General features: G+C 50.6%; 1 protein-coding gene across 1 annotated transcript; it reads left to right on the top strand.

Annotated features, from left to right (window-relative positions):
- Positions 1-1,855: 1,855 nt before the first annotated feature.
- On the top strand, positions 1,856-22,045 carry Slc2a7 (solute carrier family 2 member 7). The gene is made up of 12 exons (XM_021648551.2): positions 1,856-2,048; positions 2,494-2,592; positions 5,418-5,578; positions 7,457-7,581; positions 10,125-10,277; positions 10,797-10,922; positions 11,100-11,290; positions 13,122-13,232; positions 16,281-16,382; positions 17,643-17,718; positions 18,581-18,708; positions 20,032-22,045. Exons 1-12 carry the CDS (start codon positions 1,992-1,994, stop codon positions 20,248-20,250), a joined length of 1,548 nt encoding a protein of 515 aa, XP_021504226.1. The 5' UTR covers positions 1,856-1,991; the 3' UTR covers positions 20,251-22,045.
- Positions 22,046-27,761: the final 5,716 nt, after the last annotated feature.

The raw sequence follows: 27,761 nt of genomic DNA, 5'->3' as shown, positions 1-27,761 counted from the left end.
ATGCTCCGTTCCTCCCTCCAACCCTGGCTAACTGGTGAGTCTTCACTTCTGGTTGGCACAAATGTTTCCTACTGCTCCTCCAACCTATATCCAAAACCTTCATCTAGGACCTCTTTCCCTTTGGGTGAGATTTTCTCTCTACTAGCACAGTTTCTCTCCCTCCCCTTCTAGTACACCTACAAAATCCTAGCTCAGTAAACCATGTCTGCTATGGGCTTGGTCTCTGGCCAATGCTGATGAGCTGTTGAAACAGATTGTACTATACTAGTCTACTTACTGAGTCAAACCTTGCTCTAGGGATGCCTTGACAGGTCACTGGCTCCTACCTTCCCAGGGGGAATAGTCCATTCATCCATTCCTCCAGATTCTCCTCTGGGGTGTCTTCTGGAGAATTTCAGATTTCTACACCTAGTGCCTGCTTTAAGCTTACACACCTCAGCTACCAAATTTGGCCTCAGTATTCTTTAAATGACAGATCCAAAATAAAACCCTTTTAATTACTGCCAGTGATTGGGTAAATGGAGGTTCTCATGTTCAAGTCTCCTCTTTGATCCAAACCTTCCACCTCTGTTCACTCTCCCAAAAGTTTTACTTGTACACCTAAAGGATTTTCTCTATAACCTACTTAACTTTGTCTTCTGCCTGTATATATGTTCCAGTATCCTGCCAGACCCAGGTATTTCCTACAGGTGCTCTGACCTCACAGACTTCCGTGAAGCTGGACCTGTGCTTTTCCCTCCCAGCCATGGATGTTCTCACAAACCCTGGGCAGCATCAAAACAGCCTGTTCTTCCTGGACTTGGCCAGCATTTCAGCCCTTTGACCTCCCTACAGTGGCTCCAGTGTGAGCAGGAAGTAGCTAAAGATAATCGATATCTTTACCTGATACCAAATTATCAACAAAAGGCTGGAATGGTGTGCTTCAGGCCCTGAACAAGCAACTCCAGGTTCTCCCAGCATTCCTCAGTCCCTGTCTGCTGCAGTGCATGTCTGGCAAACTCCACCCACTACCCTGAACTTTCCAGGGCAGGGCCTTCCCCTTCCTCACCATGTAATCTGGACATTTTGGTCCTCTTACTTTTTTTCTCTCTCTCTCTTGTACCCGCTTGTATGGTGAGCAAGAGCTGCTTCCAATGAACCTACATTTATATACTTTTAACTTTCCTTACATGAGAAGTAGTCCAAAGCCCTCATTTTTTTTTTTAATTATAGAAAAAGGGAGGAATATTAGCCTTTAGGTAGCCTGTTTCTCGGTTGCCTAGTAACCTATGATGTCATCACTGGTCACCACCCACAGGGGCCTGGGATAAAAGGACCCCTGCTTCTTCCTCTCTCCCTTGCTCTTGTTTTCTCCCTCTCTCCTGCTCTCTCTCCTTTCTCTGTTGGGGCACACTCTCCCTCTTATCATGTCTCTTTCTCTCCTTCCCTCTCTCTCTCCATCGCCATCCAAGAAATCTCTTCCATATAATATCTGTTGTGCATATCATTTTTAAAAATAATAATAATACTGAGACTATAGGTGTTTGCCACCATGGCCAGCAAAGTTGCACCAGAAAACAGTTGGGGTGCTCTCCCCCAAATAGACAGTCAGTCAGTGCGTGAAGGAGGCACCGCTGTGGAAAGAACACAAGAGAAGCCTCTGAGGTTGAAGCACAGCTTCAGGGGACCAACCAGTCAGTGCCTTTTCCCTCCTTGGGGCAACAGGAAACAGGCTCCTGGTTGAGGGTTGTAGGATGCAGACTACCTACTCCACACGTAGCTCTCCTGGCAGAGCATCAACACCTATCTTATCAATTGTCAAGGAGAGTGGTCTCCTGCAGAGAGTCATCAAGGTCCAGAGGGCAAGATCATGTGGGAGGTTAGCCTTCCAACAGGCAGCCGCCGGCACAGCAGGCAGCTGGCACAGCAGGCAGCCGGCACAGCAGGCAGCCACCGGCACAGCAGGGCCAGGAAGCATCCAAGAGGCAGAGCACACCTGTTTGCCTACCAGAATGAGGAAGGAGAACAAAGGCACAGGGACATCTCTGCCCATGCCGAACACAGAAGGGGTAAGTGCCAATTTTGGAAACTGCCTATCTCCCAGCAAGCTTTTGTATGCAGATGAGAGCCCTGGAGTCAGTCTATCAAGAAGGTCCTGGGGGAGTGCCTACCCAGATGGTCACAGAAGGACTCCCACATCCAAGGCCCCTGAAGCTTGGGGAAGCCAGATAGATGTCCCTGCTTCACAGACTTCACCTACCTGTCCCTTAAGGTCAAATGTAGGAATACCTACAAACATGAAAGGAGGCCTCAGAGCTCTGACAACATCTGCTTGGATCGCCTTCCTAAAAAGCCCGCTCTTCCCCCTTCCAGGACCATAGGCTGCTCCCAGACAGACCTCCCCCCTCCATCTAAGGAGGAAGTGGAGGCCTAAACACCATCACCCCACCCCAATCCTAGAAGCCATAGGAACCAACCCTCCTGAGTCCCTGACCTTGGAACTCTCTCCTGCAGCGCCTCCAGCCCACCCTGGTCCTGGCTACCCTAAGTGCATCCTTTGGCTCTGTCTTCCAGTATGGCTACAACATTACCGTGATCAACACGCCACACAAGGTGGGCACAAGGTGGGTCCTGTGGGTAGAAGCCAGCTGCTGTCCTGCTTCTGAATGCCTCCGTCTTCTTGACCTCCCCTGAAGAACGGGGCAGCTGGAGGCATTTTTCCCCAGCAATGTCATCTTTTCCAGGAGCATCAGAGCTATGTGGCCTGGACTCTCTGCCTAGGAACCTTGGGCTTTGGCCCCACTTTGCTCACCTGGGAGGGCCGTTTGTAGATTATGGAGACATATCAAGAACTGAACTCTGCTGGCATTTAGGGATTGCGTTTGGGGCAAGGAGAAGCAACAGAGAAAAAGGTTGGCTGGAGTGAGTTCAAGAGGAGACAGGTGCTGTGTAGCAGAAGGGTGGGCAGGGCAGACATACTTATCATTTGGCTACATGTGAGTATCTAAGAAGGAGGTTTAGCAGGGAGATGATGAGGGACATTGTTTGGGTTTCACACAGTAGGAGCCATGTGTATACTGATAGGAGATTTGAGGTACAGAGGGAGAGACCAGTGAGGCAGAGCTCACAAGGACAGGTGCAGAAAGGATGTTCCTGAAGGGACAAAGGGGACAAGCTCCTAAGGTGGCACCGTCTGCTCACTTGAGTGTGTAAGTTCAGCAGTATCTGTTGTTTTGTTTTGTTTTTTGAGACAGGGTGTCTCTGTGTAGCCTTGGCTGTCCTGGACTCACTTTGTAGACCAGGCTGGCCTCGAACTCCCAGAGATCCACCTGCCTCTGCCTTCTGGAGTGCTAGGATTATAGGCATGTACCGCTGTGCCCAATATTCAGCAGTATTTTTAAAAAGTCGATGTCACTAGGAGCCAGGCACAGTGATGCTCACTTAAAGTCTCAGAAGCTGAGAAAGTGAAGGAGGAGGATTAAGAGTTTGAGGTCAGCTCGGGTCACACAGTGTGACCCTGCATCAAAGGTAGATAAATAAATGTCATTACCTTACAGCTATCATTTGTAGGAGGGAAAGCAAGTAGTTACCCATGGTATATACACACATGTGAATATGTATACATATGAATTGCATATGTGTACATTATATATACATATATTAGTCTTATTATCATTGATAGAACATCTTAGCTCTTAAGAGGGTTTCGGTGGTGGTATATTTTGAAACTCTAAGACTCAAACCCTAGGGCCCCTGCATGCCAGAAAAGTGTTCTACAATAGAGCAATATCACCAGCCCAGGTGATTTTATTGCACCAGGCATGGAGATTAAAGTGCTTTAATCTCAGCACTTGGGAGGCAGAGGCAGGGGGATCTCTTGTGAGTTCAAGGCCAGCCTGTTCTAGACAGCAAGCTCCAGAATAACTAGGACTACATAGAGTGACCAAGAAGGAGGAGGAGGAGGAGGAGGAGGAGGAGGAGGAGGAGGCGCAAAAGAAGAAGAAGAAGAAGAAGAAGAAGAAGAAGAAGAAGAAGAAGAAGAAGAAGAAGGAGAAGGAGAAGAAAAAGAAGAAGAAGGAGGAGGAGGAGGAGGAGGAAGAGAAGAAGAAGGAGAAGAAGAAAAAGGAGAAGAAGACTTGTGTTATTGCATTTATTTGTTTAATCTATCAGTGTGTGTTGAGTGTGCCTGCATATGTGTGGGGCATGTACTTGCCACAGTGAGAGTGTGTAAAGGTCAGAAGACAATGTACAGGAATTATCTCTCTGCTTCTACCTTAGGGTATGGCTCAGGTCATCATCAGCCTTGGCAGTGAGCACCTCCATCCACGGATCGATCTTACTGCCTCCAGTCCCATTTTTATTGAGACATTATGTACATCAAGGTGGCAAGCTGGCCCTGAGCCATCCTCCTGCCTCAGCCTTTCCAGTGTTGGGATTACAGGCATAAGCCACTTTGCCCAGCACTGAGGTTTATTGGTTTTTTTTTATTTTTGTGGTGTCAAGAATTAAACCCAGGGCCCAGGATGATAGGGAAGCCCAGGGATGGTATGACTCACAGCAAGCTGGGTTCTCTCTTATCAACCAATAGTCAAGAAAATGTCCCACAGGCTAGCTTATAAGCCAGTCTGCTAGCAGTATTTTCTCGAATTAGGCTCCCTCTCCCAACATGACTGTAGTTCATGTCATGCTGACATAAAACTAGCCAGCACATTAATTATAATGGCGAAGGAACATCGCCTCTGTCTTACTTAGAAGAGATGCCCAGGGCTGTGCAGGCAGTTCAGATGGAGGAACACTTGCCCAGGATGCCTGGAGCCCTGGGTTCCATCCCCAGCCCTGAATAAGATTGGGTATGGTGGTGCAGCCTTGTAACCTCAGCACCAGGGTGCTTTAAGAAAGCAGGCTGAGCAAGCCAGTAAGCACAGGTCCTCCATGCCCTCTGCCTCAGCTCCTGCCTCCAGTTTCCTTCTTTGGGTTCCTGCGCTGACTTCCCTCATTGGGGAGGTGTGACCCGAGAGCTGCGAGATGAAATGAAGCCATTGGGTCCCCAGTTGCTTTAGGTGCTTTACCATGGCAACTCAAGCCTGGTGTGTACAGAAGCAGATGCTTTCTACACCTGGTGAGGAAACTGAGGCTCTGAAGGCTGACTCACTGCCCCGTGTCTCCCAAGTAGTGTGACTCTTTACTGCACTGCCTCTGACAGAATAATGCTGTTAGAGTGAATTTTAATTCAGGCTGGCTTCCCATCTCTTCCCCTCACACACAATATTATTTGGCTCTGAGGGACCAACAGAAAACCCCTGGGTTCTATTGTGCCCTGAGGGCAGTACCAGGAATGTTCCTCTGAGATAACAAGGGGCAGCTAAGAGCTCTTACATCACTATTCTTGTGAGTTGCATAGTATCTTGTGAGTTGGATGGATGGGCCCTGTCTTTCAGGTCATGAAGTCGTTTTACAATGACACATACTTTGAGCGTCATGGAACCTTCATGGATGAGAATACCCTGCTGCTCCTGTGGTCCTGCACTGTCTCCATGTTCCCTCTGGGAGGCTTGTTGGGGTCCCTCATTGTTGGCCTGATGGTCAATAAGTGGGGCAGGTAAATAGAGGACTTCTTTCCCAAACTTGAAATTTATCTCAGCAAGCCACAGGCTCTTCTGATGATGGAGCCCTGGTGGGTAGCTGAGACCACCTGAAAATCGGATCTGAAAGCCAGCTGCCATGTTGCCACAGACCCTTTGGACCCTCTTTCCGGGCAGCTGCGTTGGAACAGCCTCATTCCCACCACCTGCCCTGGGGTGCTGTCCTCATGGTCCTTAGCTCAGTGCCTCATGAGCACTTCTGACAAGTGTTCAAAAATGCCATTCAAGGGAGTTCATTCGGGTTCCAGCAGTAGTTCTCATGTGGGCTCAGCACCACGTGGTCCTGAAGTTGGGCACTCGGCTGTCACCACACGTGCCTTGGTCTCATATCTCTGTTGGAAGTGAAGCCCAGCCTCTGTGCACTTTGCTTGGCCCAGAGATGAAGAGGGTTGTGCAGGTCAAGGTCCCCAGGAGGGGAGGCTGAGTTAAGCTCACAGGGTGAGGCTGCATTCTGCACTAGCAGGCTTGCTCACTTGAGCTTAGTCTGTGTGAGGATGGGGAGGAAAACCCCTAGTGAAAAATAACTACAAACATGGCAGTCTCCTTTTCATTCGTTAAAGAAAATATTATCAGTTGGAAATTAATTGTCAATTCATGAAAACTGAACCCAGAAGCCTCTCCTTAAAAATAACTGCTGTACAACGAACCTGCCTTTTCTTGTGCACTTGAGTGGAGAAAGAATTCAATAGTCTAATTGTGCTGTAGCTTAGGCTATATACTGTTACCATCTGGCAAACATTGGTTAGACTGCCAATGTCTAGATGCCCAGGATCTTCTTCCTTCTTCCATAGAGGCAGCTTCAAGACCTCACTGTGTAGATCGGGCTGATCGATCTGAGTCACAGAGATCCATCTGCCTCTACCTCCCAAGAGCTAGGATCAAAGGTGTGTGCCCTCACCTCCAGGCTCTTAAAGACAGACTGTGCCCTGTGTCATACTGCAGATAAGGAGCCAGGGGATAAGGTGGAGCCAGCCTGCCTCGGGAGATCCCACCAGCCTGAGTGTCTCTGAGCCTATCGGGTGTCTTAGGGCAAGGGGTATCAGCAGTACAGGAAAACTATATGGTATTTATCCCCCTGGCTCTTCAGGGGCTTGTTCTGGGGCTACGGCAGCCTGAGGGGGAGAAAAAAGACCAGAAAAATCCAGAGGGCACACCTGTGGATCTTGGCAATCCTGGAATGTTGAGCAGCAGAGGACATTTTTATAAGGACCCTATCAGCCCTGCTTCACCTGGAGCAGTCAGGGGCTAGGTCCCCTGCAACTGATACTCCAGCAGTTAGCAGGCCCTGGAGTGGCTGCCATAGAACACAGCCGTAAACTAGCACTCTGGGGTGGAGGCAGGAGGATGGCTACAAAGCAAACCTAAGGTCAGCCTGGGATGCATGAGATCTTACTTCATAAACCAAAACAATCTGACGACAAAGATGGCTGACAGGCCTGGAGGGACCCAGCTTGAGGATAGTTTTCAGCCCTCCCTTCCCTCCCCTCCGTCCCCTCCACAGACCACTGGGTTTCAGCCTGTGGGCTGTAGCGGTCCCTAGTCCCGGGTGAGGGCGCTGGGGATGCCAGGAATATGGAGGCTTTTCTCAAAGTGGGCAGGGCTGGGGAGAGAGAAAGTGGTGTTTACTGGATGATGTGGTGAGGAGGGCAACGGGAGATGCCAACTGAACACGAATCACACTGAGGGTCAGGAACAGCCACACCTCCATGACTCCGGGGGCACTCCAGCACCAGCCCTTCTCAGTCATGCTCTAGCTCCTCTGCAGGGAACAGCCTGGAGTTACTGGGTTTGGTGTGAAAAGCCGCTGGGCACCCCTGGGCTCTGCTGTCTTGCAGAAAAGGAACACTGCTGATCAACAATGTCTTCGCTATAACCTCTGCCATCCTGATGGGAACCAGCAAAGTGGCCCGGTCTTTTGAGCTGATCATCTTGTCTCGAGTGCTGGTGGGAATCTGCGCAGGTACCTGGGGGTGGCCACTGAAGATTCAGGTCATTCTCACTGGTCAGGGGACAGCTCTGAGACATGGTGCCCAGCACCAGGGGCCAACACTGGACACAGGGGTCTGGCTATCTGCTTTTTCCTCCTTGGGTCTTATTCAGTTTCCTGTCCCAGGCCCTAGCAAGCCCCATGCTTTCTGGCCCCTCCCCTTAAAGTAATGAGTCTTCCACCGTGCCGGAATTCCCAGCTCTCAGAAGGCAGAGGCAAGTGGATCGCTGTAGCTTCAAATCTAACTCTGTCTATATAGTGAGATCCAGGCCAGCCAAGTCTATATCAATGAAGGGGGCAGGAAATAAAAGGGGGGCATGATAGCTCTTAGGTATGGTGGAGGTTTATTGTGGCCATGAGGGAGAGCATAGCCACAGACAAGGGTCCAGGAAGGGTCCAGACTGAGCTGGACCATGTGAGGGTGGAGGGGAGGAGAGAGCCAGGAGACCAGGAGGGTAAAAGGTAAAAGGAGCAGCAGAACTAAAATGGCTGGATGGATTATATAGGGAGGAGCCACTGGGGAAACTCAGTCCCTGGGCTGGAGAACCACAGGTTAGGGGGATGACGGGCAGGAGGACTCTGCAGCAGATAGGGACTGAGGGATGCTGGGAGAACCTGGCAGCCAGGGTCTACTCTGGCATGTTAACTAGGCACCCTGCCTTTAGTCAGGGGTTTGAGACCTAACACTCAGGAGACCTGACCTCAAAAGAAGGAAGGAAGAGAAAGGACAGGAAAGGGGAGAGGGGGAGGAGAACACATACCCAGCCCAGTTTTGCATCTATCTTCCAAGGAAGGTATTTAGGGTTGCTATTGCTGTGAAGAGACAGCACGAACACAGCAACTCTTATAAAGGAAACATTTAATCGGGGCTGGGTCACAGTTCAGGGGTTCATGGTGGGAAGCTGGCAGGCAAGGTTCTGGAGAGGAAGCTGAGAGGTCTAGGCCTGGTCCACAGGCAGCAGGTTTGAGCTCCCGAAACCTCAGAGCCCATGCCCCAGTGACACACCTTCTCCAAGAAGGCCACACCCCCAACAAGGCCGAGTCTAAGGGAGCCACTTTCATTCTATCACCAGAGGGCTAACAGTTTAAACTGAGAAGCAGTGGCTTCGAGGGAAAAGAATGGAGACTCTGGACTCTGTCTCTAGCAGCAGTTAAGGTTAACCATAATATTTTCTTTTCTTTTTTAGGGCTAGGAATGTGGCTCAGTGGTACAGTGGAACCCTAGATTCCATCCCCAGACCCCCACACACTGAAAATAATAAACGAAAGGTCTGGTCCCAGCTCAGTGTAGAGTACTTGCCTAGCATGCATGAGTACCACATCAAAACAAAACAAAAAAAGGCCATGTAAGTGATGTGTGCTTACAAAATAACAGAAAATTACCAGGTCATGGTGGCACACACCTTTAATCCTAGAACTCAGGAGGCAGAGACAGACAGATCTCTGAGGTTTCGAGGCCAGCCTGATCAATAGAACGAATTCCAGGATAGCCTGGGATATACAGAGAAACCCTGTTTCAAAACAACAAAAAGAAAGAAAGATTGGAAGAAAGGAAAAACGAAAGAGAAAATTAACCAAAATAAGACAGATATTTAAGTCCACATAAAGAGTTACCATACACGGTGGTGCACATCTGTAATCCCAGCATTTGGGAGTCAGGCAGATCTCTGACAAGGCCAGCCTGGTCTACAACGCAAGTCCAGGACAGCCAAAGCTACCCAGAGAAACCCTGTCTCAAAACACAAAAACAAAACAAAACAACAACAAAAAGTTACCACACAGCCTAGACTCTCCTAGAGGCCAGGAAGGACAAAGTATCATTTTTTTTTTTATTTTTTTTTTTAATGAAATCGGAGCACAGTGAAGAAACCAAAAAAAGCTGTTCTGTGGGTGAAAAGCAAGTTTGTTCCAAGCTGCCAAGGCTGTCTTTTTGGAAAGCAGAGAGAAGACACAGGGAGCTAGGGTTAGTGGTGGTGGAGAGATCTCTCGGGTTTTAAGGGATCAGGAGACCGTGGAGGAGGGACCTTGTAAGCTAGGGTAAGCTAGGTGGAGGGCTTGAAGTATGTAACAGGTTCTTGTGAGTAGCGGGTTGATGGGGGCAGAAGGCTGGCATCGACCTTGATATACTAACAGATACCACAGCATATATTAACAGAAAAGCCAGAGATAAGATAGCTTTTGGCAGAAAGGGACTATTTTCTCAAGTCACTGAGCGAATGCTGTTTGTTTGTTTGTTTGTTTTGTCTAAATGCCAGATTTTAGTAAAAGGAATTCCTTGGAACCGTTTTCCCAGTCTAGCATGTCTCCAGCTGAAAGGGACAGGTTGGGGGAGGCTGGGGTTGCAGATTCAAACTAAGCATTCAAGATCAGCCTCTTCCATCACAACAGCAGCCTCCCTGCGAGAGACCCAAGGGTTAGGTCAAGGGTTAGGAGGCGGGGGTGGAGCAACCTTGGGCTGGTTCTGAGAGGCGGAGCAGTCTTCTTAGTGGACCTGATTCCCGTTTTGTCTGAGCCAGGCATCGCCTACAGTGCTCTTCCCATGTACCTGGGAGAACTGGCCCCCCGGAACCTGAGGGGTACGTTAGGGACGATGACCGAGGTGTTTTGCGTCGTTGGAATCCTCCTGGGACAGATCTTCAGCCTGCAGGACATCCTGGGCAATGCCACAGGTAACTAGCATCGTGTAGGAGCGAGGGAGCTGGAGGTAGTAAGCCGTGGGCAAGCATGGTACAGCCAGTGGCACAGCTGAGCCCAAAGTTTCCAGTGGCCCAAACAGGAAGGTGTTTTGGTGACCTTTAGGTCAGCTTGTGGATGTAGAGGACCTTGGCCAGGGCAGGGGCCCTGAGTCTTAGAGATGGGAGAACACTCGGAAATAAGCCAGGCTAGGCTGGCCAGCCAAGGAGTGCCCTGGAGCTGCTTGCCACTGCTTCTCCGACTCTCCCCAATAGCCCACCCGAACGCTGGGGTCCTGGGCATGCATAACAAACAGATTTGTAGGTGGGTGTTCGTACCCACCAAGACCTTTCCCCTGTCTCTTTGTGGACAGCCACATCTTGGCAAGGACTAGGTGACCACCACCCTCGCTTATCACATGGTTGGGCCACGGTGGGAGTGGGAAAGAGGACCGGAAGCACCTCAGGTCCCCTGCAGCGGATTCAAGTCTCAAGCCGCCATTTGTGTTCGTCTAGGCTGGCCAATCCTCTTGGCTCTCACGGGAGTCCCTGCACTGATTCAGCTCTTCTCGCTGCCCTTCTTCCCCGAGAGCCCGCGCTACACTCTGATTGAGAAAGGAGACGAGGACGCGGCCAGACAAGGTACTGGGACGCAGGCTGCTCCCCACAGGGTCACAGAGGACAGGGTTTGAGAGCAGAGAGCTTGCGCTGGGTGAGCAGTGGTGATTAGAGTGAGGCCTGTGTCCTGGTGGCGGGCCTGGTTGGAACAGGAAGACAGAGGTTGAGAATGTTGTGCTGTGCTGCCTCTCTGCTCTGTAGCTCTAAGGAGGCTGCGAGGTCACAGCTACGACGTGGAGGCCGAGATAGAAGAAATGCGCACAGAGGAACGCACTGAGCAAGCGGAGGGTCGCCTGTCCGTGTTCAACCTCTTCACCTTTCGGCCCCTGCGCTGGCAGCTGATCTCTATCATCGTGCTCATGGCCGGCCAGCAGCTTTCTGGGATCAATGTGGTGCGTGGTGCCACCGCACCCCTGATTTTTGGTTCCCTGGAGTCTTTTTGAACGAATTCACGGAAGGCTAAGGAGTAGCATTTTGCATTTTGACTCCTGTAAAGCTCAGCCTGGCCTCCGGGAGGGATGAGCAGCAAAGCTGGTGCTGGGAGGAGGGGTGCTGGGAGGAGGGGTGCTGGGAGGAGGGGTGCTGGGAGCATACGGGTATTCCCTTTGCAACAAACAGGACCTGGGCCTGCCAGATGGTTCGGTGTTAAGGCGTGCTTGATGTCAAGCATGAAAACCCTGGTTTGATTCCTGGGGCCCACAGCATGGAATGAGAGACCCAACTCCTCTGACTTCCACTCAAGGGCTGTAGAATGTGAGCATTGCGCAGAGACAGACAGAGGGAGGGACAGAGAGAGAGAGACTAAATAAATGCAGTAAAAATAAAAAGATGTATAAATAGATAGACGGAGATAGCTCATCAGTGAGAGGAAGGAAGAAAAAGAAAGAGTCTGGCATTGTGGTGCACACCTGTAACTCCAGCACTCAGGGAGGCAGAGGCATGCGAATCTCTGTGAGTTTGAGGCCAGCCTGGTCTACATAGTGAGCCCAGGACAGTCAAGGCTACACAGAAAAGCCCTGTCTCTAAAAACAAAACAAAACAAAAAGCAAGAGAGAGAGAGATAGGTAGCTGGATGGATAGATAGATAGATAGATAGATTGATTGATCATGGGTTAAGAACACTGGTTACTCCTGCCTAGGATCTAGGTTTGATTCCCAGCACCCACATAGTTGCTCACAACAATTTGTGACTCTAGTTCCAGGGAACCCAATACTCTCTTCTGGACTCCATGGGTCCTATATGTTACACACACAGGCTAAACACCTGCAAACAAGTTAAAAATAAGCACATCTTTAAGAAAAAAGAAAGGAAGGAAGGAAGGAAGATATGAGGCCGCCAGTGGAAACAGAGAGCAAAACCAGGCCTTATTTACAGAAACTGCTGGCTGCTCCAATGCAGGCCCGCCACGGGGTCCTGGGGGGCTAGGACAGGATGTCCAGGGGAAAGAGGCGGCTCAGACTCTCTGCCTTTCCATACCTTTATCTTTCTCTTGCTACATGCCTTTGTTCTTGGTTTCCTGGTCCCCCAAGGAACATCTGCAGGTGTTTTTTGTTTGTTTGCCTCTCCATAAGAAGCCTGTGGGGAAAGTGGCTGAGCTCTGGTCCCAATCACAGGCTTTAGAGAAGGGCCATTGGTGTATCCCTCCCGAGTCGGGAGGCCCTGGTAGACTCATTTGCTGTGAAAAGTGATGTCATGTTCTCTGGTGGGTATTTTCACTCTATCTGTGGATGGGCAAATAGCTAGAAAATCTCAAATGTCCATTCTGAAGCCACTGGAGAAAGGACAGGTGACCCTGTTGGCCTCTAAGAGAATAGGAAGAGGTGATACCCTATCTTCGGGAGTTGAATTGTTTAGCAAGTGACCTTGGGACTGGCTTCTGTGGCTTTCTGTGACTATCCCAGGACCGGAATAGAGTTGGCCCCGAACAAATGAAAGCCTGAGTTTTCAGGCTTGTAACGTCACACAGGAAAAGATGCTTGGTGGTCCTGTGGCCTGGCATTCATTTGATGAGCACGGAAGCCAAGACCAGGGCCAGCAGAGCCTCGAACACCAGGACAGAGTCAGATCTACCAGGTGCCCAGCCTCACCATGACCTGCCATGTCCATCCTGTCCCAGGGTCGCCCAACAAGCCTCCCAAAACTGTCTTTTGCTCAAAGTGAGAAAGGGACGCCAGTGACATGTCTTGGACATCTGTTCACAGCCCTCCCTGTTTGTGCTTTAGGTCCACTACTATGCAGACATCATTTATACGTCGGCTGGCGTGGACCCCACCAAGTCCCAGTACGTGACCGTGGGTGATGGTGTGATCTGCTTGGTGATGACTCTCATCTCCGTGAGTTACTGGGAAGTGGCCTGTCATTGCAGGGTCCCAGAAAAGCCCCTGACTGGAAGATAGAAGTCCCTCAGGCCAGGAGAGTGAGGGTGACCTTGGCCCTGGAGGCACGATACTATTTGAGTAACCTTGGTCAAGGGTTGGGGTGTGGCTCAGTTGGTGGAGTGCTTGCCTGGCACGCACAAGTTCCTGGGTTCAGGCCCCAGTGGCTGCAGTAGCTGCACACCACGCGCATACTTATAATCTCAGCACTTGGGACGCGAAGGCAGGAGGCTCAGAAGTTCAAAGTCATCCTTGATGACAGTGAACTCAAGACCAGCCTGGGATACTTGAGACTCAAGAACAAACAAGCAAACCCAGACATGAGGGCAATTGTTGGTCGTGAACTTGACTACATCTCGAATTAACTAAAGCCCAAGCAGCAGGGCACACGTGCCCTTTCTTTCTTTTCTCTTTCTTTCTTTCTTTCTTTCTTTCTTTCTTTCTTTCTTTCTTTCTTTCTTTCTCTTTCTCTCTTTATCTCCTTCTTCCTTTCTTTTCTCCCTTTCATCCTTCTGTTTTGTGTTTTGAGACAAGGTTTCTCTGTGTAAGCTTGGCTGTCCTGCTCACTCTGTAAACCAAGATGTCCTAGAACTCACGGAGATCCACCTGCCTCACTAGTGCTGGAATAAAGGTGTATGCCACCACTGTCTGGAATGGAAGGCACACACGCACATACACACACACACACACACACACACACACACGTTTACTTTTCGTTCTGTACACTGGTGTTTTGCCTGCATGTATGTATGTGAGGGCGTCAGATCCCCTGGAACTGGAGCTACAGACAGGTGTGAGCTGCCATGTGGGTGCTGGGAATTGAACCAGGGAAGAGCCACTTTTAACCCAGATCTTCTGGGGTGGGCAAGTCTACCTCTAATTTGGGTCACACCTTCTGAGACATCCAAGAAGCACCTGGAAGAAGGAAGCTTTCACTCTTTGCCTGCTCTCACTCTCAGTGGCAAGTCCATTCCTTCGCTGGTGTTAGAACCAACTTCTTCAGATTCCAGTGTATCCTGAGACAGCCAGCCTCGTGGACTGAACAGCTACTGGATTCCAGGACCTTCTGTTGGTAGACAGCCATCATTGGGCTAGTTGAACCACAGCCTGTGAGCCATTTATTATATATATTCATTCTACATATACATGTTCATTCTCTAAATTCTGACCCTCTAAAGGACACTGACTAACACAGGTTTTAATTCCAGGATCATGAGGCATTGCTATGACAGACCTGACATTGTTATTTTGGGGAGGGTTGTGGAAAGACTTTGGAATTTAGGCTAGAAAGGGCATCGAGGTCACAGTGTTCAAAACTTGTAGTGGGAGCTTGGAAGACAAGAATGTTAAGCCAGGCAGTGGTGGCACGTGACTTTAATCCCAGCACTGAGAGGCAGGGGCAGGCAGATCTCTTGAGTTCGAGGCCAGCCTAGTTTACATAGTGAGTTCCAGGACAGCCAGGGCTCCACAGGAAGTCTGAGGGCCACCTGAAGACTCTGTCAGGGGTGCTTGCTGTTTTGAGTTGAGAATCTGTGGTTCTGGTTAGCTGGGACTGAAGACTGTGCTGTTAAGGAGACCAGCATCAGTGAGGTGAAAGTCTTCTGGGAAGTGGTTCCTCAGGGTCAGCTCACGAAGGCTCCGTTACAGAGTCGGTCAAGGTTGCGTCTGCCGTTGGCAGCTGAACTAGATAGTGTAAGAGGCACCCAGGTGGTACTGGTTTTGAAGGCAGGAAGGGTCATGAAGAGCAGCTGAGGCTTGGCACTGTGGAAGGGCAGGAGAGGCCATTGGTGCAGCCTCAGTGGCAGCTGACAGCCCAGGACTGAAGGGATCACGCAGACAAGTTGAGGCTTGGCACCGTGAAGAGAGCCCAGGAGAGGCTGTTGGTGAAGGTGCAGCCCAGTTGCAGCAGAGGACCCCAGCTTTTTGGAGATGCCTGTACCAAGGGATGACCATCAAGGGCAGCAGTGGAGTGGGGCCAGCCTGAGGCCTGGAAGACAAGCTGTGTGTGCCCAGAGGGCAGAGCTGCTCACCACCAGCTCAAGGGAGGCCCCACCCACGATGGGCTGAGGCCTCCCACATCAATCACTAATTAAGAAAATGTCCTACAGGCTTGCCTACAGCCTGATCTCATGGAGGCATTTTCTCAGTGAAGCTCCCTCCCCATGACTCCAGAACAAAGGTGGTCACTGCCAGGCAGAGAAGGCCCGCCCTTCTCTGTGGTGATCTCAGTCTCCTACAGAGGAAGTTAGAGGAGCGGGCAATGTCACCTTGGGTGGGGTCCCAGACTGTGTCTCAGGGACAGACAGACATATTTGGCCGTCTGGGATTTCTCCAAGCAGGGAGTGGGGAAGAAGGCCTGGTGATGGTAGTTCGTGTTTAGGATGATGGATGGATCTTACCCAGAAGGCGAGAGGGGAGGAGCAAAGGATTCGGCCGCCTACACATTGGAGGTAGCATCCTTCCTCCTTTGCTCTCCTTGGAGATGAGAGGTGCATTCTGAGGCTGTAGACTGTGTTGGTCACCTTCGCGCATCAGCTACCTGCAGGAGAAGGCCTTCCAAGTGAGAGACTAGATTATCAGGCTGGAGAGGTGGCTCGGCAGCCAAGAGCGCTCACTGCTCTTGCACGGAACCCAGGAACCCAAGTTCGATCGCCATCACTCACACTGGGCGGCTCACAGCCCGCTGTAGCTCTAGTTCTGGGAAATCCAACGCCCTCTTCGGCCTTCGGGAGCACTGCATGCACCGAGTGTATATTAAGCCAAGAAGGCACACACATCAACATAAAAAAATAATGTGGTTATTGCAGGGACAGGGCGCTGCGGGAAGCAGGAAACGACAAAGTCTGTAGCGTAGAATCCCGGGGCGCATCTTACACCAGATAGGCCACCCGGTGTGGCAGGGGTGAGGGAGCGGCACCGAACGAGGGCCAAGCACGAGAGGAGGCGGTTCCGGTTCCGGGTCAGTCCTCAGTACCAAGAGGGCGCTCACGACCCGTTCCCCTGCAGGCGGTCACCGTGGAGCGTCTGGGGCGGCGCATCCTCCTGCTGTCTGGCTATGCCATCTGCATCTCTGCCTGCCTGGTGCTGACCACGGCGCTCCTCCTTCAGGTCTGTTATCACGCCCTGCCCTGTGTGGGGGAGGCCGGCGTAGAGGGTCCGAGACCCCGACTGCGTGAATGGGTCTCAGTCCTCTCCAGCTGCCTCTTTTCGTGGACAACCACCTCAGAAAAACCCATTCCCAGTGGGAAGCCCATGAGTGAGTTTGCTCCACTGTGCCCATGAAGACAGGCGTGTAACTCAGCGTGATGCTGGAATCACAGGCAGTTGTGAACCACTTGGTGTCCATGCTGGGAATTGAACTTGGGTCCTTTAGAAGAGCAGCAAATTGCCCTAAACAGCTGAGCCATCTCTCTAGCCCCTGGGCTCTGACTTATAAGTGCAATCTTGAAGCAGTCCCCTGCAATGGGGACAGCTGGGCCCAGATCCCCTCTTGGAATCTAGCCGGATGTCAAGAGCTAAGTCACAGTGTTCAAAATATCTTCATGATATTTTGGTCAGCCCGATCCAGATCCAGATCCAGATCTGACTCAACCTGGAAGGGAAACAGTTAAAATAGGTGCTATAAAATACTTGGGGACTGTGTAGTCCCAGGCAGCCAGGAGCTTATCGTGTAAACCAGGAGCAGGTGAGAGAAGGAAGGAAAAGATCATGGCCTTTGGTCAGAGGCTCTGGGGACCCTCCCTGGCATCCCACCTGCCATCCACGGCTCCTTTGCAGCATCCGTCCTGATTATCACTAGCTAGCTGGCACTTAGCTTACAGCCTGCCACCTCGTTCACTTAAAGTCTGTTAACCTGGTTTGGTTTCTGCCATTTTGTTGGCTGTTAGGAGCAGAGAAGTGGTCTGGGGTTCCCTTACCCCTAGGGCACCTAGAAGGATTTTCTGCAGACAATTTTCAGGCGAGTTGAAATCCCCACCAAGTCACCTCAAGTGTGGGATAGTCTGTAATTTTGCTGCTGAGGGGCTGAGGTCCTCCTGGTTTGGGATCTATGGGCTCTGGTCCTCATTTGTGGGATAGAAACAATCCATGCTCGGAGGGCATGACGTGAAAATAAAACGCAAAGCTGCCCGAGTCAGACCTGAGTGGAAGGTGGGCCTCTCACCAGCTCCACCACCATCAGGAAAGGTTGCCACAGTCTTGGTGAATTAGAACGTTGTCTCCATCCTTATCCTCACCTTGTGCAGAGCCCTTGCAGCCTCTGTGGGGCTCAGACTTCATGGGGGAACCCACAGGAGGACTCGCCTCCCCGTGAGGCTTGAGGCCCCTGGAGGGCCCAGGAAGAGGCCCACAGATATGCTTCTCCCACAGAGCACGGTCCCCGAGCTGTCATACCTTGCCATCGTCTGTGTCTTCACCTTCATCATGGGACATGCCATAGGCCCCAGTGAGTTCTTCCCCACCTCCCCTACACAACTAGCCTCCAGAGCCCGACACGCATAAGGTGCTCAACAAACGCATGTTGGCTGGTGGCTGTCCATTTGCCTCCCTCCTCCACTGCCCTTCAAATGTGGCTCCAGCATTCCCCTTTCGCTTTGGGAGTCAGAATCTTACATATAAGATCCTTCTCACCAGGTTGGCTTCCATCTCACAACCGTCCTGCCTTAGCCTGTGTGGAGCTCAGAGACAGCTTTGGGAGGTGATTCTCCCACTCTGTGGTCTCAGGGTCAACCAGGCCATCAGGCTTGGCAGAAAACAGCTTTGCTCACTGAGCCATCTTCCAGGCCCCCTAAACAAGCCTTTTGTCCCCCAAAGAGGTAGCAATTAGGGAGAAACATAGCCGCAGATGTTCGGACAAGACTCCCTATGGGAGCAATAATGAGACAGCGAAGATTTGGACTCAGAGAGAGGTGGAGAACCGTCAGTGCCATCCCTGTACACACACACAGGGCAGCAGTGTCCAAGCGAGGGGTGCACAGGGCACAGAGACTCCCTGACAAGTGAGATTTTCAGAATTTGGCTGATAGAAAGCAAGGGCTGGAGAGGATTTGCAATGTGAGGGTCCTGAGAAGCATCAGCTGGGTTTCTACAATCTCTCTCTCGCAGGCAGTTGCAGAAACGGTGCCGGGGCTACCCCTGGCTTTCCAAGCCTCCGCCATAGTTCTGGGGTAAAGATGGGGCTTCTGTGTAGTCCCAACAGGGGTGGACTCACACAGGGAGGTGAGGTGCTGTAAGGGTGTGAGGTTTGAGGTGAGGTCTTGTCAGATCCCAGCAGCTCCTAGGAGCCTCTGAGCCTCCCTCCCCACCAGGTACTGTCCCCTCGGTGCTGAGGACAGAGATTATCCTGCAATCGTCTCGGACAGCTGCGTTAACAGTGGACGGGGCTGTGCACTGGCTCAGCAACTTCATCATGGGCTTGGCCTTCCCATCCATCCAGGTGAGTGGCCCTCCACGCCCCCTTTCCACCTGGCCTTGCCCCACAGCAGTGAGTAGCTCCCCCCTTATGAAGAACACCCCCCACGGCGAGGGATGTGGTTTGTTTGGTAAGATCGGCCGCCTAGCATGCGCAAAGGTTGGCGTTCGCTCCCCAGCACAGCATAAAGTGAATACGGTGGGACAGGTCTGTAAAAGCAGCACTTCGAAGGTGAGCCTGGAGGATCGGCAGTTCAGAGCTATCCTCAGCCATGCAGAGAGTCTGAGGTCACCCTGGGGTACATGAACTCTTGTCTCAAAACACAACAACAATCCTCCCTAATTCTACCGATTCGAAGGGGCGCAGGTAGCTGTCAGATGTTTTATAGGAGACTTGCTCTGGCCCGCTTCTTTTCATTTACTCACTTTCCAGTGCTGGCGACCCAACCTGGAATCTAACATGCATGGTAGGCAGTGCTGTACCACTGCACTGTATCCCTCGACTGGCACTCTTAAGCCTCCTGCCATGGCACCCAATTTGTGATCCTTTAGTGTGCCATGCCTGGGTTATAGAGGGATGCACCTCTGAGTTGGCTCTGAAGATCAAGAGGGATAGTTAGCACAAGAGGAGCAAACCCCTGCTGCCTTCCTTTTCTGAGTCTGCAGGAACTCCAGATGTCCAGGGCAGGAAAGCAACCAGAGCCGCAGAGTCCCTGTGAGCCAAAGATTGAAGATTCCCTTGGAGGTTAGGGAGGATCCCAGCTTTCCCTGGTTTTCCCTTTAGGAGCGGGATAAATTTGGCCATGAATAAAGTCCCTGTGACCCACAAAGGCACCAAGTGTGCTGTCTGAAAGGTCCCCTCTCACTTTTTAAAACTCTACTTTATTTGGGGTGATTAAGCCTCTACCCCCTTCCAACCTCCCAGCCCTACATAGGAGAAAGAAGGTCCATGGGAAGAGGGGGCTCAGACCCCTTTACTTCTCCTGGCTGTTTGGGGTCCTTGTGTCTTTTGAGGATATATCAATCTCTGTCAACAGCAAATGCAGCCAGCAGTCTCCTCCAAGCAGCTATGTCCCGAAGCCACACAGGCCCGTCCTCTCTCTTTCTCTCCAAACTGCAACAGGCACCAAATGCCACACACCTTTCTGGGCTCTCTTTTATATCCTCCGAGTCCATGCCCCTCTCCATGCCAAATATGGCAGGCCATTACCGCTGGCAAAAGCCACACCCCACACAAGACAGTTAACAGCTGTGAACAAAGTAAAGCTTAAACCAAGAATCTCACACTTGAGATTACACAAAAACAGATTAAAGAAAGCAAAACTTCCATTACACTGCTCTCTTCTAGGTGGCCATCGGGGCCTACAGTTTTGTCATCTTTGCTGCACTCTGTCTCCTCGCGGCTGCTTACATCTATGTGGTAATTCCTGAGACCAAGGGCAGGACATTTGTGGAGATAAACTGTGCTTTTGCCAAGAGAAATGGAGTTGAATTTCCACAAGAGAAAGAAGGAACCACAGCCAAGCCTCACCCGCCTTCTCTGCGTGCCAAGGAAACATCCTTTTGAGGATTCTGAGGGCGCACATACTCCACCGTCCTTCTTTGAGAAGGTCACTCGGGGACCAGGCCTTTGGAGGGGAACAGCTCTGAGACTTTGGTGCTTCCTGTAGCAACTGGAAGACTTTGGAAAACACAGTCCTGATGTACCTGACAAGGGCTGGCTTCTTGGCTCACCGTGAGGGATGATATAGTGATGAGGACGAATGTAAGTGCTGATTGGCAGGGGCCGACTCTCTGATTCTATCTTCATTCCAAAACTTACATGAGGTACGGATGCAGTTTAAGCATTGGAAGTTCAGGGTCTCAGCTTCATGTTATTATAACAAAATAACTGAAGCAATTAACTGATTTAAAAAAAAATATAGGCGGGATGGTTGTTGCACTTGTCTTTAATTCCAGCACTTGGGAGGCAGAGGCAGGCTGATCTCTGAGTTCATGGTCAGCCAGGCAGGACTACACAGAGAAACCCCATTTCAGAAAAACCAAAACAAGGGGCTTGAGAGATGGCTCAGCGGTTAAGAGCACCGGCTGTTCTTCCAAAGGTCCTGAGTTCAGTTCCCACCCACATGGTGGCTCACAACCATCTGTAATGGAATCTGATTCCCTCTTGTGCTGACCGTGAAAACAGTGTTCACATACATAAAAAAAAAAAAGTAAAAAAAAAAGTATAAAAAAAGAAAATGTCAATATTAAAAAACCAAAACAAGTAAATATGTAAGTAAATAAATAAATAAAAGGTGATTTGGGCTCCTATTCCTTGGGCTGCCCAAGACTGGGTGGACCTCGAGACTTTATGCCTCTGGCAAACACAACCCATCACTGTGGAAGTGTGTGGCAGAGATTCAGGAAGTGGAGAGACACACAGCCCCTTTCAGAATGTGCGACAAATAATCCAAGGACCTCCCAGGGGACCCACCTCTTGAGGGTTCTGCCACCTCCCAGCAGTCAGTGCCGTGGGTTGAAGACCAGGTTTCAACATCTGAAACATGGGGGACTCTCATCCAGACCATAATTTCCAGTGGTTGTTGTGGAGGGGTACAAGATAGTTCAATCAGCTGAGTGCCCACCATGCAAACCTGCTGATTAGGGTCCTTGGTTCTTTGGGGATTTACCAGTCTCAGTCAGGATACCAGCAGTTCCAGCCAAACATCGAAGCAGCAAACCGCAGCAGCAGCAGCAGCAGCAGCTACAGCAGGGGATCACTCGGCAAAAGCGGCAAGACCCAAACAGCAGAGCCCAGTGAAGCAACAGAACTCCGCCAAAGCAGCACAGAAAGGTCTTTGGAGCGTTTCTGCCTCTGAAAACCAGAAAAGAGATGCAAGCCATTCGTTGAAGTTAGAGATGCAAAAAGCGTTGTGTCACTGTCTGTGGGCTCCTATTTATCCCTTCTCAGAGTCCACACCAGGATGTTTTCCAGCTAGCAAAACCCACACCCTCGCACGAGGTAGTTTCCGGCTGACAGATATCGTTCGCTTTTTCACAAGGGCTGTTTTCCACAGGGGAGAAAGCATTCCCACACCCCACACTTGGAACCAAAATAAAAACCATAGTCGCCTGACACAACTGAGTTTCCCAAGAACCCAGAAACTTCCGCTTCAGTGCATTTTTATTTCGTGTGTGCGGAGACGTGCACTGGTGCCTGCAGAGGCCAGAGGAGGACTGGGTCCCCCCAGAGCTGGAGTTACCGGTGGAGTTATTGGAGGCAGGCTGCCCGACGTGGGTGCTGGGAGCAAGCGGCATTTTTCTGTTCCTCACGGCTGAGCTTCTCTCCCCGAGACTCACCACACACACACAGACACACATGTACACACACACACGTTACAGAAAATAAAGGGTGTCTCTTACCCTGTAATTATTGCAGCTGCGTCACCTAACCTGCTATCACAATCCATAGAAGACGCAGACACTGACAGAGTTTAGAATAGCCTCATTTCACCTGGGGCAGATATCAAGGTTCTAAACTCTCCGTATCACGTCTAAGCCCTCAACCCCAGGCCATCTGCTTTAATCCTTCCTATCTGGCTACCTCCCGCCCACGATCCCAACGTACTTGCTAACGTTCTTCATTTGGACCAGTTTCCTCCATCCATGCGGATCGGCCAGGGGCTTCTCCTGCTGACCCATGGTGGCAGTCTCTTCCTTCCTCCTCCCTTACTGTCTCCTCCCCAAGATCCTCCTGTCCCCAAAGCCCAGGAACCTTAGCCACACCCACCTCCTGCCCAGCCCCGGCGTAGACCTTTCCATCAGCCATTCAGAGATAAGCGGGGAACATCCCTTCTCATCACAGGGTTACAGGAGATAGTTTAACACTGTAGCAATGCCCACGGCAGGGTGGGAACCAGCTCTCAAGGCACTGAAATCAGCATTTGAATACATAGCACCAGAACAGCCCCCAACACACACACACATATACATACACACATCAGACATGCATACAGACATATACATACACAAACACATACATATGCACATATACAAATTCACACACACATATATATACACAGAGCACACACACATGCATAACTTTTGGTTTCTTTGTAAACTCAGCTATGTTATTTAAATATATTTTTGTTTTAATACCAAGAGTGGGATTTTAGTCGGGCTTTAGTTTGTCCACAGCTGTTAATTGTTCTGTGAGGGACGTGGCTTTTGCCAGCTGGAAGGGCCTACCCATACAGCATGAAGAGAGGTGTGGTGCAGGGCTCTGAGGGTGTAAAGATGAGAGAGAAGGCGTGGCACGGTGCGGGATGGTGGCCTGTGGCATGGAGCAGTTTGGAGAGACCAGAGGCGTGTGGCCGTTTGGAGCAGACAGATAAATAGAAACATTTCGGGGTGCAGCAGCGTGGAGGAGCCTGCTGGCTGGGTCTACTGTTGACAGAGATTGGTACAGAGCCCTAACAGAACCCTAGACCCTAAACAGCCGGTAGAAGTAAAGGGCTCTGTGCCCCCTCTCCCCACTGACCTCTCTCCTACCTAGGGCTGAGAGGTTGGAAGAGAGGTAGAGGCCTAAAGACCCCAATAAGATAGAATTAAAAAACAAGTTATATACATACGAATACACACACAGACACACACCATACACGCACACACTAAACAAAACGTAAAACGCTGTTTTGAAATAAAAAGTATTAAAAAGTAAATGGCAGGAATGGTAGGCGTCTGTAGTCTGCTGAGGAGGCGGACACAAGAAAAGTCTGTGGGGCTTGCTGTCCAAGAAGTCTAGTCTGGTTGTGAACTCACATTTCATTGAGAGACCCTGAGTCAAAAATTACAGTGGACAGTGATTGAAGAAGATGCCAGTGTTGACCGAAGGTGCCTGCATGCATGTGTACAAACATACGTGTGTGTGTGTGTGTGTGTGTATGTGAGAAATGCTACTCTCAGTGATGGGCCTTTAAGGGAAAATGTCTTTTAAATGTTGTTGGATTCCTTTTTCTCCTTCTCCATTTCCTTAGGTGATTTGTATGTATGAGAGAGAGAGACGGTGCCATGTAGTCCAGGCTAGCCTAGACTCACTATGGAGACAAGGATGACCTCGGGCTCCAATGCTCAAAGCCTCTTGTCTCCAAAGTGCCGGCCTTACAGGCATGTATCACCTCACCAGGATTTGCTGAAGAATTTAAGCAACAGACATCATGGCTCATCTTTTAAAACAAAAACATGTTTGTATATTAATAGTATCTTACTAAATGTCTCAAATATTTGATTATTTTTAATATTATCTGCCTTATTCAGCGCTCCCCAGTGGCTCCCGAGCAGTGTTGTGATTGCTTCTTCCAGACACCAGGTAGAGCCATTGAGCTGAGATTTTCTTGTCCTGGAGACAGGAGAGAGACAGAGACAGAGATGCAGCTCCAGGAGTCTGAACCCCAAAGCAAAGCAGGGCCAGTTGTTACTTATGACTGTGGGCCACCTTGTCCCTCCTCTGGGGTCTGAATCCTGCGTCAGTCTGTCACAGAGATGGACAGTCCTCAGAGTATATGGCGCTCAACAATAGAATGTGTATTTAACAGGCATGACGCTCTAGATCCCGTCACACACACACACACACACACACACACACACACACACTCAAACCATGCCAAAATAAACAAACCAAACCAAACCAAGAACCTGAGTAAAACAGCTTTTAGCAAGGCAAGGCCTCCACATTATCTCATTCCAAGTCTCTGCTTCAGGGCCCCAGCAGGCAGCAGTTTCTGCAGCGATCTTTCCTCCCATTCCGGCTGAGCCATCCAGCAGAGGGGACACTGGAAGAGGGCGCCTCGGCTCCGATGGCAGGTTGGGGTGCTGGGATCAGCTATCCCGAGGCTTTCCGCTCTGGCTACTGGTGGGTTCGCTGTGCTGGGACACACAGCCTCACATGGTTTGGCTGATCTGTCTTCCTCTGGCGAGTGGGGGGAGATGTTCCTAATGTGGCGCTGGGTTGTGTTGCCAAACCTGAGGGCACCTTATTTTAGTTTACTAGAGACTCACTAGGTGTGGGTCTCCATCTCTATCAGCGGCACCCCTAGCCCCAGCACTCGGGAGGCCGAAGCATGCCCTCAGCGGGCACCGTAACATGGGGCACACAGAACTAAACACCCACACATGAAATAAAAATAAATAAATCTCAAAACAAATGTAACCTCTTGTTGTGGATGTTTTGGTTTATGGGATGTAAACATGTTTTTGTTAAAATTCCAAGTTGGGGGTTTTAGTTTGTCCACACCTGTCAAGTGTCTCGTGCAGACCGTGGTCTTTGCCAGGTGGAATCAGTTGACGTCTGAGGACTTTGAGGGGTGTAAATATGACAGCCCAGAGGAAGAGGGCGCGGCTGCTCGGAGAGGACTGCTGGCTGCCCGGAGGAGGACTGCTGGCTGCTCGGAGGAGGACTGCTGGCTGCCCGGAGGAGGACTGCTGGCTGCTGGCTCGTCCTGCTGCTCCATTTGCTGTTTGCTGATTTGCTGGTCACCTGGACTTCTGGACTTCTTGATGACTGACATTGGTATTGCCCCCAAAAGAATCCTACGACCCTACCCAGAGGGAAGTAGCAGAGGGAACTCGCGCCCTGTCCCCACCAACCTCTTTCTCTCCTATGAGGTGTTGGTGTGTGGGAAGGGAGGTAGAAGTGTTTAAGAACCCTAAATAAAGTAGGTTTGTTAAAAAATCTAGGCCAGCAATGTCTGTTGATAGGAACCCCTGATCAAGGCAGAGGCGTAGCTCGGCGGTGGAGTGTGTGGTGAGCATGAGGCCCTGGGCTCCCGCCTCAGGACCAAACATCAGCAGTATGTATTGGTTTGTCTGACTGGGTGCAATGGTTAACATCAGTGTGATTGTTAGTCACACAATTTTAGTATTCAACTGAACACACCTATTAAGAAGGAGCATCTTTTAAAGAGTGACCTCTCCCCCTCTCCCTTCTCCCTTTCCCCCTTCCTCTCTCCCTTCCTATCCCTCTCTCTCCCTCTGGTCTCCATCTTGTGTTCTCCCCAATCCCCTCATGGGTGGTGCCACCCTGGGCCCTGGCTTGCATAAGACACTAAGCTTTGAGGAAGCAGGAAGAAGCCAGGAAGCGTGTCCTCTGTGCTTCCTGCTTCAGTTCCTACATTGCTTCCTCTCAGTGGTCTATAACTTGTAAACCAAATAAACCTTTTCCTCCCACAGCCAGTTTTGGTCCTAATGTTTAACTCAACAACAGAAAGCTGAGGAGGACAGTTAGTGTTTGTGGGGACAGAGGCAGGAAGCACAGCTGCCCAAGGTCATTTGCAGCACCCTGAGGAGCTCCTGGGCCTTTCCGGAACCTCAACTCAGGCTGACTAGCCATGGTCTCAGCCCAGAAAAGACTTTCTAGGTCTAGTGGAGTTGGGCCTTAATTTTGATATTTTAATAGAAGCTTAGGCACGAGGGTTGAGAAAGAGACAACACACATAGAGAGCATGGGTGTGGGCTCCTCAGGAGCTTCCAGCTGTGGTGTGCATGGGCCACGTGTAGGATTTGGCGGAGTTTGAGGATGCTATCTCCACAGAGTGGCTAAGAAGCCTAAAGGAGGTTGCTGTGTGGTTCTTCAGGGACACCTGGCAGGACTACAGCTGACAGGTATGAGTCTAACCACAGGGACACTGGAAGGATATTTTTTTTTACTGCCAAGAAAGTTAAAAGTTTTGCCTGAGATTCTGAGGCCATGCCTGTGAAATGACGGAGGCCCAAGATCCTAACTGTTGGGCCTTAAACCCAGTCATTGTTTAACATAAAATATCTATCCGAGAGACGAATATTAAGACTTTATAGAAAAGGCTGGTTTGCTTTAAATTTATTTATTTACGGTCTCTGTGTGTGAATGTACCACAGTTCAAGTGTGGAGGTTGGAGGACAATTTGTGGAAGCTAGTTCTCGCTTTTACTATGTACCAGATCCCACTCAAGTCCTCCGGCTGCCAGCAAGGCCTTTATGGGCGGAGTCATCTTGCAGGCCCAGCTGTTGCTGACTGTGCTGGAATCCCAGCTTCTCAGTTGGCAAGAGGCTTCTACCCCAGCTGAGGGGCTGTCCCTTCCCGTGTCCCCACATTTCCGCTGTCTATCCTGCCCCGGTTACTATTGATTGATAACTTGACAGGCACTAGCATCACCCAGGAGACACATCTCTGGGCACACCTGGGAGGACTTCTAAATTGGGGTAATCGATGAGGGAAGAGTCATGAATGTGGGTCACACGATTCCACCAGCTAGAGCCCTGGAATTCATTTAGAAAGCAGGCTGAGCACCAGCATAGGCCATTCTCAGCCCTCTCTGTGTTTCTTGGCCTCCCTGCCCTTCCTGAACATCGATCCTGCTGTGGGCCTCCCCGCCAGGATGGACAGTGGCCCTCAAAGAGAGTCAAAGTCCGCCCTCCCTCCCTCCCTCCCTTCCTTCCTTTCTTTCTTCCTTCCTTCCATTGCTTTGTCGGGTATTTTGTCACAGAACAAGAAGATTACGTTCTGTAGGTACCTCTCCCACCTACTCCATCCTTTCAGCTGAGCGGGTACTCTAGTAAATCTGTGTAGGTGTCCTCCACACGCAGACACCCTCATGGAGATAACACACTGTAGGAGGGGCTGGCTAGTGTGCACAGACCAGGCACGCTTCACAGCGCCACTAGAGGGCAGCATCTTCTTGGCAGAGGCTGCTGCTTCCTGCTGCCTCTCCACTCCAGCCAGAGGCAGTCCTTCCTTGTCTTCTTGTTTTCCACAAACAGCCTTTACACCAAAGGCCCTTAGAAGATTCTGGCATTACTGATTGGGATACCCACTAGGCGTGTCCTGGAAGAGCCCTCCCTGTTTCTGAAGGATGGCCAGTTTCTCAAGGGCTCTATACCCACCATGAGCTTCCTACAGCCAGCTCTGAACACTGACACCTCAGGGCCTGAAACTATGGGGCCTCCTGGCTCCTGTCCCTCAGGCAGTAACCCCCTGGGGGAGACAGTCTGCATGGTGACTTCGCTGCCTCTGACTGAAAATGGTTCCATGAGGCTAAAGACATGACTCCCAGGTGCTCCTGGGAG

This window comes from Meriones unguiculatus, chromosome 3 (genome assembly GCF_030254825.1).
Source record: "Meriones unguiculatus strain TT.TT164.6M chromosome 3, Bangor_MerUng_6.1, whole genome shotgun sequence".
Classification (NCBI taxonomy): domain Eukaryota; kingdom Metazoa; phylum Chordata; class Mammalia; order Rodentia; family Muridae; genus Meriones; species Meriones unguiculatus.
This window is presented reverse-complemented; position numbering and strand designations above follow the sequence as displayed.